At 42.4% G+C, this 21012-nt stretch overlaps 2 protein-coding genes across 3 annotated transcripts in view; one reads left to right on the top strand and one right to left on the bottom strand.

The window, feature by feature from the left end:
- Positions 1 to 21012, top strand: part of veph1 (ventricular zone expressed PH domain-containing 1) — an 89314-nt gene that overhangs the window by 13067 nt on the left and 55235 nt on the right. The window contains exons 5-6 of one of the 2 annotated variants that reach the window (XM_079573963.1): positions 1484 to 1658; positions 18705 to 18844. In XM_079573963.1, the coding sequence (XP_079430089.1) occupies positions 1484 to 1658; positions 18705 to 18844 (315 nt within the window). Of the gene's footprint in view, positions 1 to 1483; positions 1659 to 18704; positions 18869 to 21012 lie in introns of both variants that reach the window. The other variant, XM_079573962.1, reaches the window with a different exon arrangement.
- ptx3a (pentraxin 3, long a) lies at positions 3057 to 10246 on the bottom strand. The gene is made up of 4 exons (XM_079574598.1): positions 10064 to 10246; positions 5578 to 5737; positions 4977 to 5374; positions 3057 to 4579 (listed from the first exon to the last, which is right to left on the bottom strand). Exons 1-4 carry the CDS (start codon positions 10188 to 10190, stop codon positions 3915 to 3917), a joined length of 1350 nt encoding a protein of 449 aa, XP_079430724.1. The 5' UTR covers positions 10191 to 10246; the 3' UTR covers positions 3057 to 3914.

Genomic DNA, 21012 nt, shown 5'->3' with positions numbered 1-21012 from the left:
GGAAAAACAGTAAAACACATGCAAAGGGAGAGTTTGCCGGAGGTCTTTCAAATGTAAATGTCTCTGTGTCCCTGTCAGAACTCCACTGCTGAAAGGCCTTTTTTCTCTCTTTTAACCTGAAGAATGTGCTTAATTCTGTCGTAATGAGCCTGATCCTTGTGGAAAAGCATTTGTGAGCTTCGATGTGCTCAAGTGACAGTCAAAGCTCTGAGTCACACAGTATTTGCTGCAGTGTGCTAAACCTACATCACCAAAATAATCATCTCTTTATAATAGATATTTCCTGATCGATGACTGTTGCCCTTTTATTAATGCATCGTCATGAAGCTGGACTGGGTTTGGTTGAGTTTCTTCTATGCTCTTGTGGTCAGATTCACATTCTGACAACGAAGGCATAGAAGACGCTTCTGTGAATAGAAGCAAAACATCCTCAGCTCAACCAAACCCAGTCCTAATTTTTGTTTCTACCTGAGTATAAAATAAAAAAGATGATGGTAAGCAGTAAAAGTACAATGACTGGCTACTCTTCTCTACTCTGGCTCAGATGCTATAGCTGTACTGTGTTGCCACCTAGTGTCTGAACAATGATTTAACACACTGGTTGGCTACAAATTTGCCTAGAATTTTATGGATGGTTTTAACCTCTTAACTCCCACCTGAACTGAGCATATTTTGTCCAGTTTAGCTTCACACTTATCTTAAAGCTTCTGGAAAAAAGTGTCAAAATAGCGATGAAAATGTGGATGAAAATGCAACAAAAAAGTGGCTAAAAAGCAAAAAAAAAAAAAAAAAGATTAATAAGCAACAGAAGAGCAACAAAAGAGCGAGAAAAAAGCCACAAAACTGTGCCAGAAAAGCAACAATAACAAGTTGATTAAATGTGACATAAAAACAGCCACAGCGTGACAAAAAGGTTACAGTCAGTTCTGTAGGTCTTAGATTTCAAATGAGGCATTACGCAGTCGCAGAAGTTTATAGATTTGGGAAAACTGAACTGGAGAAAATGCAGTTAAAGTGGGGGGTAAGATGTTAAAGAAGGAATTGACTCCAATTCCAAAGTCTTTATTACAACACTGTCCTGTTGGGGGCGCTAAAGTCCCACATTCATTTCTGGATTTTGCTCCAAGTCATGTCACTTACTTAAGAGCGAGCATTAGGTGTGTTTGTTTATACTGGAGCTTAATAAAAGTTTATCAGCAGAATATGAGAAACATTACTTTAAAATCAGTGACACAAATAATAAGTCAAGTAAAAGTTCATTAGTGGATTGTTGAGTGACTGTTTCTGTTTCATTTCTGATGAAAAGATTATAAAATTAGACACAGTTTTCTGGCCCTAATGTAAAGAAAAGAGCTAGTCTTTTGAATAACTGTATCCCAGAGTTTTAACTCCCATTACAGAGCCACAAAATCCCGCCTATGTTGTCAGTAAGTACCATATGTATTCTTGTGTGTCCTCTTCTAAATGATATGTGTCCTCATAGAACTACAGCTGTCCCTCTGTCATGGCGCTCGCGGTCCCGGTGGCGGTGCGCTTCCTGCAGAGAGGGAACAAGGAGCTGAGTAGGAACATGTCCAGTTACCTGTCTCTCGCCGCCATCGCCAAAGCGGACTTACTGTCGGACCACGCGGACGCCATCGCCCTCAGTGTGCTGGGAGGTAAGACGCCAAAGCAACGGAGGTCAGCACTCCCGCCAGACATTTTATGAAACATCCAAATATCGAGAATGCAACGCAAATGCACTTTACAGTAGAGTAGCTGTAGAGTGCAGTCCATTTTGCCCCATTGCTGTGTATTGTGTTGGCAAAAAGAAAAGACTCATGAGTGGTCTCTGCAGCGGGTTGTGAGCGATCATAAATTATCATCAGTTGCACCAATGCTAAACCTGGTGCTGCAGGCTCATATTGTTAACACTGCTATAATCTGCTCCTTGAAATGTGTTAAACAGGCTTATAATAAACTTTGAACGAATCGGAGTCCAACCACAACTAACAATTTCAAATGACATCCATCCATCCATCCATCCATCCATTTTCTTCCGCTTTATCCGGGGCCGGGTCGCGGGGGCAGCAGTCTCAGCAGAGATGCCCAAACTTCCCGATCCCCACACACCTCCTCCAGCTGTTCTGGGGGGACCCCGAGGCGACACCAGGCCAGCTCGGAGACATAGTCCCACCAGCGTGTCCTGGGTCTTCCACGAGGCCTTGTCCCACTAGGACATGCCTGGAACACCTCCCGCGGGAGGCGACCAGGAGGCATCCGGAACAGATGCCCGAGCCACCTCAGCTGGCTCCTTTCGACGTGAAGGTGCCTGGAACACCTCCCGCGGGAGGCGACCAGGAGGCATCCGGAACAGATGCCCGAGCCACCTCAGCTGGCTCCTTTCGACGTGAAGGAGAAGCGACTCTACTCCGAGCTCCTCCCGGGTAGCTGAGCTCCTCACCCGATCTCGCAGGGTGCGCCCAGCCACCCTGCGAAGGAAACTCATTTCGGCCGATTGTATTGGCGATCTTGTCCTTTCGGTCATTACCCAAATCTCATGACCATAGGTGAGAGTGGGAACATAGATCAATCGGTAAATCGAGAGCTTTGCCCCCGACTCAATTTCAAATGACAGAAAGTGTCAAATACTGGAAACACAGTAAAGTGCTTTTATAACTTTTTCAGATAAATCTTTCATTAAAATGGTGCCATCAGGTCCTGAGCGGGACTGTTGAGCTCCATATTTAAAAAGTAAAAAAAAAAGAAAGAAAAGCAAACTGTTTTATCTCTTCATCTCTTGCAAACATTGCTTCACAAAAATGTTTTTAGACTTTGAGATTAAAAAAAGTAGTTGATGCTTCGATTTGAGTCATGGCATCTTTTGTTCAATTGCATTTTGCCTGTTTCATGAATATACTTGTAACCGAGTGGTTATAGGAGCTGTTTCAGTAGCTCATGTGTTTTGTCTGTGACTATGAAGAATAGATTTCTAAAAGAAAGAAAGAAAATGAAAAGCCAAACTGATGGTAAAGATTTTATAGAAACCAAACATTCAGGGCAAGTTCTGGCCCCAGTGTTTAACATTCATTCACTGTGACATTTTAACACGAAACAAAAGCAAAACCTATTTACATTGTACTGAAAGAAAGATATTTAGGTTGTAAACATTGACCTCATTTTTGTTTTCCAAGTGTCTTTCTGACAATTGAACTGGGAAAACGCAACCATGACCATTTACCAAACTATTACAAAATAAAATAACACATTCAATAAAATAAACATGAGCATTAAGGCTTAAAATGTCCTCTCTATAGTTCCTTTTTATATCCAAAGATATGCTTTCAGTATCACTGGTCAGCCATGGTTGCATGAAAGCATTTGTATACAGCAGTGCTCTAGTACAATCTTATTTACAATAGCATCCTTAGTAGCACACAACAATTCATACTTCACTGTCACCATCAAAGTTCAATACCAACTGAAGAAAACAACACAAATCAAACATAGGAAACAAAGGAGAACTATAACACAGGGCGGAAAAGCATTTTTGCTTTGCCTCATTAAGATACACAATATTTCAGAGAAATGATGCTCCTAGAAATGTGTCTTAGTGGCTCAGAATTCACTTATTACAGATTTATTATGACGTAGGTTTGAACCTTTTCTAAATGCTTTGTCCATACTTACCTTTCTTTTCTGATTGTTAAGTTTAGTCTTGTAAAGTGGTTTCAAACACAGTCTCTCACAGTTGTAGTTTGCTCTGATCATTGGCACAGGCCACTTTCAGAAGCTTTGCAGCATAGTGTTCTTGTAAAGGTGTCGGCACACACCTCTCATCAATGCATTTATAGTGATATTTTTGTTACTCTAAACATGGCAGCTTATGATGATGTTGCAGAAGTCACACTGACAAAGGAGCTCTGTTTATCCCATTAGTGGATGAACTGAGCTCCACCGTGGGGCACCATCTCGGTGACTCCCCAGGCCACCACGTTCCCCCTGTGCTCACAGCTGTGGCTGTCCTGCAGCCCGAGCTGAGAAATCTCCTGCTCTGACAGCACACGGTCCCATATGTTCACCCCTGTCATCTTTCCTGCAAATGCAAGCTTAGGCTCGAACCCTTCCTCAAAGCCAGGCACCGCACGGCCGGCGCTGGGAGTGAGCGGACAGCAGCCGTTCCTCTCCTGTCCCAGCTGCAGGGAGCCTCCCGGGGGAATGACATGTCCCTCAGCGACCCCGGGGGTCGTGGCCACTTTCTTACCCCTGGCCCACAGGGAGGCCAGGCCCTGCTCAGAGGACCAAGCCCCGCACAGGTGCACCCACTGGGACAAAGCTCTCGGGTTCACCACTCCACGGGCCTCCACCAGGTGAGCCTCGCCCCCCACCGTGAACAGGGCAGCGTCGTGGCTGAGCAGCAGCTGAATCTCGTACGGGTTCTGGCGATTCCCATAAGACAGCAGCACGGTTTTGTTGGAAACAGCGTTCGGCTTCACCCAAAGGCACGCGGTGAAGGCGGACAGGGACAGTGGACTTTCTGGTAAGACGGAGGTGTAGATGCGTCGTGAGCGCATGGGAAAGAGCAGGGCCATGTCATTACCTGCAGAAACAAGAACAAGATATGTTTATTACCACAGATGTTTAAAGCTATAGGAAATAAAGCTGTAGGATCTGCTTTACTAAGACCAAAACCAGCTGAAAAACTAACCAAATGTCTAAAAGCTAAGTGAATGGTCTGACTCAGCTGTTTGTCTACACTCTGGATGAGGTTCATTTTCACTCAACATTTATGAGTGATGGGGAAGGATTTGTTGCTACTTGAACAAGGGGAGACACCTTTGCATCCTGAGTGACGAAGCTCAACATAAAGAGAATCATTTTTTATCTTACGTGTGACCCGATTATGTCAGTGAGACTGATATGGATGTGTTGAGGGCGACAAGTAGAGACAGACAAATTGCTGAGAGGAAACAAAGGTGAGGAGATGCATATCTTGCCTGCAGGTAAGTATCTCTGCTTCAGTGACTGCAGCACCTCTTGAAGCTCCGCCCTGGACTGCTGCATCGCTACAAGCGCTGCCTCGAGATGCCCCCCTTCAGACGCCACCTCCTGCTCCTGGTGCTCTGTCGAACCTCTGTCGAATCCTGACTTTGAATGCGTCGCACTGAAGCAGCTGCTCTCCAGCTTCACGAGCCGAGAGGTTTGAGACTGGGCCGCGGAGAGGAGCTGCTGCAGCACTGCGTCCTGCTGGGAGCCCGGAGGTTTCGTGTTTTGATCTTCCTGTGCCTTAAGGCGATCCAGCATTTCCTGAAAGCGACCGTCCAGCTGAAGTGCCAACTTTCCACCTGCTGCGTCCACTGCTGTGCTGCACGAACCGCCGTACTGGGCCACAAACCTAAAGAAACAGAGAATCATATCAGTAATTATGATAATGCCAGTAACTTATCCAACAAGGGCATTTAAACCTCGAGAAAGATAAAATGCTTGGGATTCTTGTGCTAAATTAGTGGTTTATTACAGTTTTCCCACAAATGTGAAATCTAATTGCTCTAGAGCTTGGGTCAAAACCATAAAGGCGACATCTTTTTATTAACTGACCTGAGCATTTCCTGCCGGAAAGCGTCCATTTCCACCTTGATGATGTCGTCGGCGTACTGCAGCAGCATGTTCTCCCTCATCTGACTGTTCTCCAGCATCGAGAACATTTTATCCCATTTGGTCATGTCAGGGGTACTGCACGGGGCTGTGCTTGGCGTGGCTGTAGAGAGACAGACAAAAGCTCAGACAGTGGCTTCAGGAGGTGGATGGACTTCAAGAGATGGGGGGCCAAACTTTCCCACTGTGCCTCGAACTCCAACGTTATTTTCCACAAATACTAATGTCTTACAGAACCCTCCCCAGGGAACCTTTCAAGGATTTGACGGGGTTAGTATTTTAGAGTTTTTCACTTAAAGGCTTCCATTAAATTGAATTCTTATGACCATAAAATTTTAATTTCTTGGAGGAAAATTACATTGCCCGAATAGTTTTACTGCATAAGTTGTTCAAAAATGCAAAGATGATGGTCTTAACCAGTGGTTGCCAAACTGGGGTGCGGGCCTCTTCGGGGAGGCCCAAAGCTTTGCCTAGTCAGAGGGTCAGGTAGTGAGTGATATATTTGGGCTAGTGGTTGACCGATATAAAGGCCGGCCAATATATTGGGCCGATGTTTGGGGATTTTAAGATAAGATAAGATAAGATAAGATGGAACTTTATTGATCTCACAGATGGAGAAATTGCATTCGATGAGAGAGCATCCGGCAGCAGCACCCATTCAGTGCGCACCACTCTTTTTTTTTCTTTGGTGAAAGATCGTTGTGTCGCGGCCGCCATCTTCACTGTTTTGGTCACAGGAGGAGCACTGGTTGATGGGAAATCCGTAGACGATGACCACGGCGCTGGAGCTCTTGCGCTTGACCACGATGTTCTTGGCCACACAGGTGTAGTTGGCCGTGTGGGACAGACGCGCCTGCTTGATGATCAGGTTGTGGTCCACGGTGATGTAGAAGTTCCTGTCCTCGGCCGGGTCGATGATCTCGTTGTCCTTCAGCCATTCCACCCGCATGACCTTGGAGGATGGAGAAACTGTAGCTGCCCTCTGTCTCCTCTGATCATCTGAAACGGTGCACCGCCTCCTGGGCTTGTCCCCGTCTCAGAGCGTGGTGTTAGCCGATAGCCGATATTTTACAATATCGGCTATCGGCCAATCTAGCGCTGATCAAAGCTGATATCTCCGAGACGAAAATAATCGAGACTTCCCATTTTTTTGTATTAGAAAGAGCGAAATGATGGCTTTAAAACAAGTGCTACCACATCTCTCTAGGCCTCAGGGGAGCATTGAAACATTGGTAAGGTACAAGTTTGTTAGATAAGTTTCACTAGACCTCAGTCAATATGAACATGCAGCACAGAACCTGGAGGATTCAATTGCTGAGTGAGTTTTAATTAACAATTGTATGTTTGATCGCCGTGCAAAATGCAGTGGCTAGCAACAGTATGCTAAAGCTAGCGGCAGCATGCTAATGCTAGCGGCAACGAATCAAAGCTGGGACGGGGGGGGGGGGGGGCACGGAGCCCGACAAGGAAAAAAGGTTCAGAGCCACTGGTCTAAAACACTTTCAGCTTTAGTTTTGGCTGAACTTGCACACCAGGGTAGGCAACATCAGGCCCGGGGGCTAAAACCAGCCCTTCATCTTAGAACCTCTGGCCCTCAAGAAGATTTTTATGCCTGTTAAAGTTCCTTTAAAGTGTCTTAGCAGAACACCCATTTAGGCCATGTCTGATGTATAACATTGGCAAACTCCAATTGCTCCAATTGCCTACGATTGGAGTTTGCTAATATTAGATTAAATATGCATGTTTATGGCATTGAAAATATAGTATTTGGGCACTATGACTACAAAAAGCACTACATTTGATTTTGACTTGTTTCTAAGTGATCACTGTTGATGATCACACTCATATTTTGTCTAAATCATTTTGGAGGGTCAGATTTGGCCCCTAGGTCTGATCTTGCTCTTCCCTTCAAAGCAACCACAGCAGAGCTATTCCACTGCTCTGTTTGTCTGTCTGTTTACGAGTATTTACAAAAATGTCTAAACACTGCACTTTTTCCAAATCACACTTCAACATAATAACAGAGAACTAATCAAAGGGGAGTTTTCGCTTCCTGAAAATCCCTATAATAAAAGGAAAACAACCACATGCTGGCTTTATCTGGCTTTTGAAGTGTAAAGTAATGCTAGAAGGAAGTGCTCTGAGTGACACTCGCTGTGAATTGGGACGCGCGGCGGAGGAAACAGGAAGGGGAAGCCGAATGTTTAGAAGGGTTTATCGATTGTTTGAAAACACAATGAATGAGTGACGAAGCGAAGTGGGAGGTAGAGCGAGCCGTGAGTGAAAACGTCTGTTACACACGCTGTTCTTATTACAACATAAGCTCTGTTTATGCCAAACTTATTCTGAAGGGGCACTGGAGAGGCCCGCGGAGTTTGTTTTGGCTGGCCGTGCACCGGGTTCGAAATTAATTGCGGGGATTGGCCCGCGTGCGTGACGTGAACCCGGCCTTCAATCTGCTGATGAAAAATAAATGATGGACTATTTAATTACAGCGCTTTACGCGTCATCAGAGACAAACTATACTATTTACCTGACCTTTGTAACAGCCTCAGGCCAGATGTGTGAAAGGAGATTTATCACGTTCTTTCTCACCTGCCGATACCCACCACTTCTGATGCTGAGTTAGCTCTTTTTCCCCCTGACAGTATCTCATTAGGCAGGTATTTTTGGAAAAGAAAAATGGCAATGGTTGCAGTGCTTGGTGGTACCATTTTGCTTCTGGTATTTTTTCCCTCCAGCAAAGTTTTCACACCTCGTCATAAAACATCTGACCTTCCAACGATCACCAGGCGTCGATAATGATCATATCAGCGCTAAAATGGATCGAAATCAGACTAAATCTTGTTCAAACTGGATGGACACGATGTCGGGAACACTTTAGAATGACTACACCTTATTTAGACTTAACCTCTACATGAACCAAGCACATTTTCTCCAGTTTGGCTTTACTCATATCTAAAAGAATCTTGAAAAAAAGGGTCAAAATGGAGAAGAAAATGAGGATGAAAACTCAACACAAAAGCGTCAAAATGAACAGATCAAAGTGCGACAAAAAAAAGTGACGTAAAGAGACAAAGAAGCAGCAGAAATGTGACAAGAAAGTGACAACAAAATCGATGAAAGATGGAAGAAAAAAGTGACAACAACACAGCAACAACAAAAAGATCCATTTTGTTTTGTAGGTCTTAGCTTTCAAATGAGGCGTTACACTGGATTATAGGTTGTGAGCTCAAGTTCAGAAGCTTTTAGATTTGGGTAAAGCCGAACTGGAGAAAATGCGCTCGGATAAGGCGGGTGGTAAGAGGTTGGTACATGAAAAATGAACACTTGACTAACATTTAACTGTGTGTAACTGTGTAACATTTTGGACTATACTGTTGCCATCAATGCAAAACATGCTCCCAATGAAAATGTTGTTTCTGCAGTGGGTGATTAAAGAAAGGATTTGGATGAGAACCTAACCTGTTTAAATCTCTAATTCTACTGACTTTAGTCACATCACCATGGAGACGAGGTGGAGACGCACCCACTCCTGGTAAAGGTACAGTCATGTTTTAAGAGAGCTGAGCCGCTCATGGTGAAGGCTCATGTGTATTTGACCTATGATGAAAATATCTGTCATAAAATAAGCTATGTATATATGCTTCAAATTTGTTTATTGGGTAAAATTCGACACGGTGTGGCTTTAATAACTACTTAACTACTACATGTAATGCCTAACTCATAATGAATAGTTCTTCACATGCTTCACTTACTCATTGTTAAGCAGTTATTGAGTGTTAGCCAAATTAATTCATCATGAACAATTCATTAGTTAAGTGTAAACTCATCATTTATTACGGCTAGATCAGGTGTAGTTATTATAAAGTGTTACCACGATGTCCAAACAAGATAAAGCACTTCAAGCATAATGATCTCTAATGGTCAGTACAATCTGAAGAAGTTTGTGTTAAGTTGCTTTTTTTTTTGTTCTTAATGATCAGCTTTTGGATGCAGACTTCAAAGTCCAAGCAGCATTTAAACATTTAGCCAAGATGAACACAAAAGAAAGCATACACAATATTAACCTTGCTCCACATTCTTACAAAACTGCTGACTGCGCCTGGAATTTAGAGAGTAATTATTTAGACTGTTTTACTCATCAGACTAATCTATACTATTCCTTTGTAATGAACCTGTTTCTTGCCGACCCTGATGATCACGGGGTTAGGTTTAGATTTAGGGACGGCAAATGTGATGTAAGTTGTGTTTCATTCACACAGATCTTACGCATATTTTTAGAAACTAGAAGGTCTTGGCTTTCAAATGAGGCATCACACTGAGTTCTCCTGTCATGACATTTAGATGTGTCAAAGAAAGTAACCCTAACCCCAAACCTAACCTTAGCCCTAAGCTGGCAGGTAAACAGGTAAATAAGAGCACTTACATTCAATTGTGTCCCCGTCTGTGATATCATTGTAGAAAGAGTTACCATAGTTGACCTCGATGTCGTCTTCATAAGCCAGTGCCAGACACAGACACAGTGACAGCACGTGCAGTCTCCGGTACAACATGCTGCTGCTCTTGTTTGTGTGAGAGATGGGAGTCTTGTCTGTTTCTCTCTGTGTTTGCTGCGGGACCTTCACTCTCTTTTCAACCCCTCTCCCCCCTGAACCAGCCGCTCGGCCCTCCTCCCGTGACCCTCCCCTCCCTCCCTCTTCCTCTCTCTTTCATTCTCTCTCATTAAACGCTGAGCAATCGTTGGCGGGACGCCCGGCAGAGTGGTAGTCCAACAGCACAGCGGGGCGGCCGCCGTCCAGTTTACTGTACACGCATGGGCTAACGCGGCGCACGTGCTACGGCCGTAATGACCGACACCTACATGTCAGGAAGGTCGACGCCTTCTCTGAGAACGAAGCAGCGATGTGTTTACTATCGAACAGCAGGCAAAGGATTACTGTGTGTTTTAAGTGATGATTAAGTTTGTCCCCAGATGCTACGAAGATGCTATTGACATTCATTCATCCACTTCCTGCTTATAATAATGTAAAGTTAAAGGAACAGACCTCCGTTTTTCCATACTGAGATATGTTCTTACCTGAGCTTAGACGAGTTCATGCATACCTGTCTGGTCTTTACGCGTGCACTCAGTCACGCACAAAGACCAAAGATGCATTTAGCCTCTACTTAGAAGTGACCAAGCTTTTCCACATTTACCCTATTTAAATACAGTTACATAGTTACACAATCCAAGTCTAGTTAGACAAAGTTAAACAAGTCGATTTTCTAAGCCGATTGAAAGGGGTACTATATTTTAAGGCGTAATAACACCTTAGGAGCACTTCAACATCCGCCCAGTTAAAGGGACTATACAGAGTTTAAAAATGTAAAAATTATGTATTTTCCACCCCCTACATGTTCCAACTATGTCCTAATGTGTAGAATGAGCCCAGACCTGTTCACCACAACTGCCTCTAAAATCCTGCACCGTCACTCAAAAACGGTGTTAATTCGGGTCCGAAGTGCCGTCATGCACGAGCCTAATATAGAAGGTGCAGTTACACGTATGACCTGAGGTGGCAGTAGTGAGTATAAAATGGCAAACTTGCATCTAGCCCCTTTAAGGGAAGATATTACTGCACGGAGGTCGAAGTGCTCCTAAGGTGTTATTTTCTCGTTCAGCTCGACCCAAATCTAAAAGTTTACAGCCTCTAGGGCAGTACAATGCCTCATTTGAAAGCTAACTCATCTAAACTGAACCCTTTCTTCACTCTTTTGATATGTTCATCGCTTTTAGAGTGACTTTTCTGTTACTGTTTTGTGTTTTCTTTCTTTCTTTGTGTTAACCTCTGACCCCCCGCCTAAGCTGAGTGAATTTTCTCCATTTTAGTTTTACTAAATTCTAAAAGGTTACAGCCTACAAGTCTCATTTGAAAGCTAAGAACTACAAAACTGATCTAAATGGACCTTTTTCTGTGTTTTGCCACTTTTTCATGCTGTTTTGTCACTCTTTTTTTGGGGCTCTTAATATAGTGTTTTCGAACCCATGTTTGTCACTTTTTATTGGGCTTTTGTTGTGTTTTCATCCTTGTTTTCCTTTCGTTTTTGGAGAAAATGTGCTTGGTTCAGGTGGGGGTTAAGAGGTTAGATAAGTTAGCACATAGCTGATTAGCCTTAGTCGATGCATAAAATGACTGGGATTTTTTTTTTTACCTCTGACACCCAACAAATGCCTGGAATTGGGTGGGACTTTTGAGCTCTATTTACAACAAATCCCTCTGAACATCATACGTTTATCTCCAATGTAAACCGGATCCCCTTGACCCACAACATACTATAAGTTCTCCCCACCATATAAGACCCTAAATCCTTCGACAGATACCTACAGGAAATTGAGAAAGCATCTCTCCTTTTGCAAACACTTGGCCCTGGCAGGCAGAGCTACACACAGTGAGTAATGCTTCGTTGGAGGTAGCTGGATGTCGTAATCGGAGTCCACAGCAGCTCCCGCGTATCGCACACGGAGGTGGGGGGAGGGTCGCGGACTGGGGAGGAAAGAGTGCTCTCAGAACTTTTTCAGATTTCAGCCCCATGCAGAGACGGGATGCTTTTGTGTGCGTGTGGAGCGTTGAATGAACCTCAGGCGTCACGAGTTCCTAAATGCTTTTATTGTTCTCCAGATTCACATTGTTTTTTTATTATTCGCCCGACTTTGTTGTGGAAGCGCAGTTGTGTGGGTCTGAAGTAAGTGCGAAGTCTGACTTTCCTTCTTCGGCTTGAACAAATTTAGAAGGAAAAGTGGCCACGTACGGGTACGGGTGACTGAAGAAATGATTCAGCAGATGCTAAATTGTATATTTCTACATTGGCGTCCTATAACAGACATTCTTTCCCTCAAATTCACACAGGGTTTGACAATTCACCAAGTATTTGCAGATCTTTGGCCATTTGGAGAATCCCCAAATTCCTAACTCAGCAATCCAGACTCATTCATTAATTCTGCAATATCCCATAGATACAGACGGCATCTCTGGACTCGCCCCTATATGGTCATGTTTGAAAACAGTTAAGGGGGAAAACAATTTGGGTAAAAATGTAAACTTTCTCTAATTATTCAAAAACTACTTTAACAAATACTGAATTAGGAATATAGTTTTCTATTAAATAAAGATACAAAGACATGGAGTGGAGCAAAGTGGTTCAACAGCCCATAAATACATAAATAACGGAGAATGCTAACACGATGCTTCATGTTAGCATTGGGCTAATGCTAGCGGTTGGCTAGCGCTAGCTACAACTGCCGTTTTTTCACTTCTACTGAACAATCTGCTGTGACAAAATATCCATATGGGCCCGAATTACACTTGAGTTTATTTATGTGTGATAAATAAGTTCATATTCCACCAGGAAATGGCTAAAAGAGTTGAACATTTTGTTTCTCTGAAGATTCTATTTCCCCCCCCCCCGGCGAAGCCACGCCCCCTTCTGTGACGAGATGCCGGCTGTATTTATTGCAGTGGACCTCAATCTTGGGGCAGGGATCTTCACGGGGTCATGAGATCATTTAGATAATCTCATTGGGTCACCAGATGATATGGGAAGCCTTTTCTTTAGACAGAAAGGATATTGCATAGAAAAGAGGTTGCGTTGACAGTTTGCTAAATTTATCTACCTCCTCCTCACCACCAGGTTATCAGCTCGAGGAGACTGTGAGGTTCCACACATGCGAACCTCCTCTGGACAGACTGTGCTCTCTGTCAAAGGCTCCAAGTACTTTATCAGTAAGAGAGACTCCAACTCTTTTAAAGCACACTTCAAACAGAGGCTAAAGGAAAACCAGGCCTGTGAACACTCTTGTTGTTATTGTATTTGTTGTGGTTTGTTGTTACATTTTGTAGTATTGCATAGGGTCTACAGATGGAAACTAACATACATTTCTTTGCTCGACTTTGACATATTCAAGGAAGCTATTCATTAATATGCACTGTCCATATCAAAAATGAATGAATAAAAGAACTAGAGATCGACTGCTATATCGGGCTGAAACTTGGGTATTTTACAATATCAGCTATCAGCCTGATCGAATACGGATAAAAGGCTGATATCTCTGGAATCAGAAGTGATAGAGTGTCTGGTGTATGAATGAGAGAGTAAATGGGTTCCTTCCTAAAAAGCGCTATATAAGTTGAGACAATATACAATTTTTTTTACTGTTTGTACTTGATTGTATCTCATGGTGTTTTATGCTGCAGACTTTTGCTTTTAAGTTCAGAACCATAAGAAAGTTTTGGAATCTGCTTATTTTTGTCTTCTAAAAACAAGCTCCCTCTGAAGTATCTACTAAACAGCCAAGTTTGAGTGACAAAAAATATCTCCATTGTGTAATCGGATGTACAATATCCCCCTCTCTTCCTTTGTTTTTTCTGTCAGTGTAGTATTTACTCTCACGGACAATTAATAAGTAAAAAGGGGCAAGAGTTACCGTTTAGAAGCTTCATACGTAGGATTATAGACAAACCATTTGGAATAACCGGCCAACAATATCAGCCGTGCAGATCGACACTGAGCAATAAAAATCAGCATCAGCCTCAGAAATACCCAAATCAGCAAGCTTTGCATAGAAATTCTGGCTCAAGTTTACCAACCATAACCAAGCCAACAACATCACCTTTTTCCCTTTTTCAGATGAAAAGCCATTACGATCCAAAATCAAGCAGTAAGAACTGACAAAAACGCTGCTGAAATAAGAACATTTTATTCATATGACACTTTTTCACAGATAGAATTCACAAATAAAGGCTATATGAATATTAAATAATGTAAACTAAATGATATGGATTAACCTAAAACTACACTTTGCTCTGTACAGTTATTTAGGTGAAAGGGGAAGATGGTCTTGGCTTGTGCTTCTGTGAACATCGTGATCCCACTCACACACTGCACATCTGGCCTCCCCTTCTGTCTTTACGCTTGACACTTCATGATTTAGATATAAAATATTTCTTTGTAGCGTGTGTTTCTGTAATAACCATGTACTTTCACACTGGACAGCCTCCAGATGTTGCTTAAACATTGGCATTATTTTACAGCTGCAGGGGTTTCCCAGACATGACAACCATGACGCTTTCAGGGAGAAGAGCTTGTTCTTTGTCTGATATATGGTTTAATATTTTTATATCAAATTAGGATCTCAGTTGTCGGGATGGTGTTTTTATATCTTATGTGACCAGGATGCAGGGATAGCTCATTGTTTGGAGTGGACTTTGGGCTTTGAAGGAATGGAATTGAAATGATTTTGTGTTTCATGGCGGAAAGCATTCATCTTATTCATACAATATAAGCTCATATGTTTGCCTGACAGTGCTTTGAATCTCCCCTCCGCTGCACGTGAGGATCGACCTGAGGGACAATAAAGCCCAGTTCGAGTCAGTGGAAACCACGCTTTAGCCGTAAAACATCCCTAAAATACAACTTCTGCTGAGCTCTGCATCTTTACGAGTACATTTCTTACATAATGTTTAGTGTCTTTTACATTCTGTACCTTTGAACACGTTACAGCAAAACAGGAACCATGCACAAACTGTCAGGGGTAGGAAATTTTGCTTGGTGGAAGGTTGATTTTCTTCATTGTAAAACGACCGAGGGCCGAATCCAGTGCAAGTCTGGCCCTCAGTAGAATATGAGATTTCTAAAATGTACCTTACGACCACCCGCCTAGTTTCTTTAATTGTAACTAACCCAGCGATGTAACAGGAGCAAAATCTAGCTGTAGAAAGTTTAAAAAAACTAGAAACCAGGCTTTACAATTGCTTAGTACGTGTGCAAAGTGCAATGCTTTCTAATGGAAAACTAGCTTGTTTTGCCGCTCATATATGGAGGTACTACAGCAATGAAGTAGAGTAACGAGTGGCCATTGGTTGAGGGCCAAAGGTTTGATGCTGGAGGGCTGGATTTGGCCCCGGGGCCTGACGTTGCCAACCCCGGCAATGTGTCATTTCACTGTTTCTAAATTTTTCAGTTTTACTTAATTTTGTAGAAAAAGCAAACTATAGTATTTTACATACTGAGGACTGGATTTGGACTGCTTGATTATAGCATAAAACAAATCAAGTACATTATTTCAAAGCAGTACTAAGTAACTTCTTTACCTTAATAAATCTGCTTTAAATCTGCTTTAAAGTCACACACAGCCTTACATTTCACTCAATACAGAATGAAATAGAAACATTTTTATCTTTGAAAAAAAGAAAAGAAGAAGAGGCTCACCTCTCCCAAGACCTGACTGTAACTTCACTGGGAGCGGGACGTCTCCAGCTCATCTGGAGATGTCGACTAAAGGCAGCCAAATATGAGATTTAAACAGGCTTGGTCCTCATCCAAATCCTTTCTTTGATTACCCACAGCAAAAATAGCATTTTTCGTGTTGCTGGCAACAGAATAATCCAAAATGTGCGCACTGCGCCTTTCAGAAACATTCAAATTCTAATTATTAAAATGATTAAGCCTCTTAAAAGGCATTAATATCAGTAATATATGGAAGAATACGTTCTGTGAAAACAAATGAATGAAAAATATTCTGAAAATACTGCACAAACCAACCACCACATTTGTTCAGATAGATGGGAACTCTTTTAAACTTTCTACTCAATGATAATGGATAATAATAATAGTCTTACATAGAATCTTGAACATCAAAAGTGGTCATGGTAATTACAGCCTCATAGAATAACTAGTTCATCTGTCTCACTGACTGTACATGCTTATAATCCCCTGGCTGAGCACGGGAAGGCTAACTCTATAAATTTTCTCGCTCAGACCATGTGTCCTCCGGCCTTTTAACATTCCTTAACAAAGCTTTAAAACTTCCAGCTTGCTCCTGCACATCATTATCTCCAGCTTCCCTTTTTCAACTCCACCATTTCTGTCTCATTTTATGATGATTTCTGTCGTAAATGCCGCCTGTGAAGTGCATAGTAAAGTTTAAAGTCATTATATAGAGAAAGTAGTGGTTGCCCCCCATTATTTACAGTAGGTGCTCTAGCCTTTATAATGTCCAATTTCACAAACTCTTTTTTTCCAAACTCGAGCTGCCGTGACATCTTTACAACTGAATTATTTTGTTGTATTTGTATCTTCTCTGAAGTACCGGGCGGTGTTTCTAAACCCAGCTGTTATCCCGGGGAGATGTCAAAGGCTTTGTGATTGGAGAGGTGCTATTTATTCTGAGGGCGCCTCAAAAGTAACACGCGTGTTTCTTTTGGTTGGGCGTTCAAGTGAAAATATCATTCTGAACCCTTGAAATAGAGTACATAAATAAGCAGCACTAGGATTCAGACATGTCATAGAATAAATCATCCAATATGCCTGTGTGTTGTGCATCTATGTGTTAAGTCTTTTTTTTAATCCTTTATGAGCTAGCAGGATAGTTTACATGCTGTGACAGTGTTGCTCTCTAAAGTGTGCTTATAAACTCATCCATGTGAAGGATTGGGATGTTCGAAATGCTTTAGGGCAGATGGTAAACTAGCAGTTCAACATTGACATGCTCCTTTTATTGTGTGTAACCTGTTACAACTGGCTCTACGTCACACCTAAACGAGCAAGACAAAACTGGGTAAAGTGCACTAAAGAAATGTCTATTACAGAAAGGAAAGATTAACAGAAATGAACTAAGGCTAACATAGGAAAACTCAAATGTGATTGGTGGATGAGGAGATGGTGAGGAGCTGCAGCTGTCAGGCAGGAGCACGGAGAGAGCGGGCACCAGGACCATCCAAAATGATGCAGTACCCCTCTGTATATTATACACGGGGGAAATCAGTCTGGGCAGGGAGCTCGCTGTTGCCGCTTCTGCCAAATTCAAACGGATCCGTGCAATCAGAATCGTTAATTTGCGTCACATGTTGTTCACGAGCAGCATCACGCCGGGGATGCGGAAGTCTCCCCGATAACAATCTACGGGCGGCGCCTGGGAGGCAAAACGATTTTTCCTCGGATAGTTGGTAAATGGTGGACATTCATCATCCAATCAGAGACTAACTTAAGGTTAGTGGCGAGGGCAGGGTCAGGGTTAAGCTGATTGGTTGATATATGTGTGACGTTTCACTCTCATGACTTGTGACTGGTTGATCTACCAACTATCCTAGGAAAAATATACTCGTGTCCAGGAGAGCCGAAGCTTTTGTCTAATCAGCGGTAAATTACCCTAAACACATCGGCAGTAAGTAACTTTTGTGATTGATAATACTGTTACTGATACTGAATATCAACGCAAAACCACTAATAACGCCGCTGACTGGCGGTTTACTGATAATTGATTGGTTTACTCCTCTTCCTGTTTTTTTGCGTATGTTACGCTGTAGAAATCAAGTTGATGCGGAGTCTTACCAGAGTTACACGCTGGTATAGCGGTGAGTCTGGATTTTTCCAGCCTACCCGCACCCAACTTTGGGGCGGTGTGAAGAAGAATTCGGGCGGGGCCACGGTGCAGACAGGTTGGGAGCAGGTGGCCTATCAGAGCAGGCGAGATGGGGAAGAGCGACCACAAATAGGCCGCCCTTAAACCTCCCAAATACAGGACACCATGGTAGCAAACCAAAAAGAAAAAAATAATCAGGTGTAGAGCCTTTAAATACATTGTGTTTATGTTTCCACAGTTCCCAGAATAATCATGTTATTACACGTTTAGGTTTCATGCTATTTCCAGCCTGTGACCATACTATTACTGTAAAGGAAGTGCTGCTGGTGCTCCTTAACGTAACCTTATGATTACAGTGAATCAGATAAACCAGTGAATAAGTGACAGAAAATCCATTATTTGACGTGTCATGAATGTTTTGTGATTGTAATCATTCAAAGATCCACAGATGAGTCAGCCTTAGGAAATCCAGCAGCTTTTGTTTTATGTCGGAAAAGCCTGTGTTTTTCCACATGTACCAAACTTCTGTTGTCATGTAACACATTCTGAGAATTTAGGCCCGTTTTGTTTTAGTTGCCTCATGCCCCTCCAGGAAACGACGTGTGTTTTAGATTTCCCCCCGCGCTTTGAATTGAAGATGCCGCTGGAATAATAAACTCCTCTCCGGCAGGTAACCACATGCTTCTGCGGGTCCTCCCATCGATCTACCCCAGACAGTCAGAGGTCATTCACCGTCATCTGGGCAAACTCACGGACACGATGCCGACGCTGGAGCCGCTGGAGCAGCAGCATCTCCTGAGGCTCCTTCAGGTGGTCGCTGAGAAACACCCTCTAGTGAGTTTACTTTGTCACCACTGAAATCAGTCAGGAGAAGCATGATATTCAGGGTTTCCATCTTTATTCATGCCACTCTTTATGGCTCGAATGATCGATTACATTGACGTACGGTAAGGTTCGTTGCTAGTGAAGCACATGTTTAATAGACTCCAATATAAAGTCTACAAAACTGCAGCTCTCTGGTAATTTTATAAATGTTAAAGACATTTTTGTTTTTGTTACAGCATTTTCCAATAAAAACAATTTTTTACATGAAATACATAGAAGACAACATAGTGTGCATGGCTGGGACGCAATATTTTTTTTCTCCTAGCATGGGAAAGACGAGCCGCTCACTGATTGGCCAGTCGCCTACATTAGCAGCCAATGAGAAGACCTTCAACTAATCCAAACTAACCGTATACTTGACCCTAATCCAAATCTTAAGGATAGTGGAGTTTTACAAACTATCTCTAACCTTACCTTTGCCCTAACCTTAAAGGGACTAGCAAGTTGGTCATTTTATACTCACTACTGCCACCTCAGGTCATACGTGTAGCTGCAGCTTCTATATTAAGCTTGTGGATGACGGCACTCCGGACCCGAATTAACACCTTTTTGAGTGACAGTGCAGGATTTTAGAGGCAGTTGTGGTGAATTGACTGTGCATAACGCCGCCCAAGAAGTGACTTCCTGTTTAGTTCCAGCACACCAAAATAAAAGCACCATCTTATTCATTTGTTCAGCAGTTAATTTGTTCAAATTTCTTTCTGCCTAACTATTAACAGACAAACACTTAAAATTTTTCTATTTAATTATATTCTTATAATGTTGCAAGTACCTGCTGTACTAATGAATGAGATGAGCTGTGTGCTTTTATTTTTGGCGTGCTGGATTGAAACAGGAAGTCACTTCTTGGGCGGTGTTGTTATGATTTGAAGTTATGCACAGAGTCTTAAGGTCTGGGCTCATTCTACACATTAGAGGGAGAAAAATACATAATTTCAACATTTTTAAACTCTGTATAGTCCCTTTAAGGACAGTGTTTACAAAAGGTGTTTTTCAGGCGTCAGTACGAATCTGATCAGGGAGTCGATATGCAAATGTGGCCTTTCCCATCCAAGGAATACAAATTTAGCGGCCGAGACTGCACTACATAGACTTGTCTTTAGCATTTCATACGTAAAAAGTTGGTCTAATCAATAAAGTTTTTACTTTTACTCACTTCATTTTTGTAGAAATGTGTGGCGCAGACACCGCTCCCCTCGTATCCTCGGGGACAGTGCCGTAGAGACATGCCCCACTTTCAAAACACGATTTAAAGTCAAATAAACAGGTTAAACGTGTCGTTCTTGTGCCATATTCTTTATCCAGATGATAGAAAACCAAAGCACCCTACAAAAACCCATTCACAAATGTAATTTTAGGGGGCAAAGAAAACACAGGATGTGAGCGAGAACGCTGAGTGAATTAGCCCAGGTCAACTGATAAAACATTTGGGAATTTTTAACCACGAAACTGATTAGAATGATAGGAAATCCCTTTTTAATCCCATTTTTTAAATTATTATTATTATTATGAATATATATTTTTTCTCGATGACTGGTTAGGCACTGCCTCACTTGATTCCCCTGACCCCATGCCACTGATCAATTACCTATAATACAAAATTTCAAGCTGTACAAGCTTTGTGGTTTCCAAAATGCCATTCTTACTTACTCATATTGACGACCAATTATTCAGTTACTCATAAAGTGCGGATGTAGAAAATTCCCACCATTTCAAAAAAGGAGGAAAGGATTAGCAAAGAGTTGAACACTTTTCCGTAAGAGCTGATCGAACCTTGATCTATTATTCGCCGGGAAAGTACCGCCTACAACAACCAAAGCAGAATAGAGTCTTTTTAGTTCATGGAGAAGCACAAAGAGCCATCTGGAGCAGCTTTAATAATCACCCCCAGCGGCTTTATGACTGCAAATACTTCCAGTTTGACTGTAGCGGAACTTTGTAAATCTCTGCACTGTCATTGCGACGAGGAATTACAAGAGAGTAACAAGAAATGAGTCAGTCTGGCCTCAACTTTTTTACATAAAGTATGTCTAAAACTCCACCCTTTTGATTCAGTTTGAACTCTTTTGAATATTGCCATAGTTTCCATATCC

The sequence above is a fragment of the Gobius niger genome (genome assembly GCF_951799975.1).
Source record: "Gobius niger genome assembly, chromosome: 1".
NCBI classification, from domain to species: domain Eukaryota; kingdom Metazoa; phylum Chordata; class Actinopteri; order Gobiiformes; family Gobiidae; genus Gobius; species Gobius niger.
The sequence above is the reverse complement of the archived record's forward strand: the minus strand, read 5'-3'. Positions and strand labels throughout refer to the sequence as shown.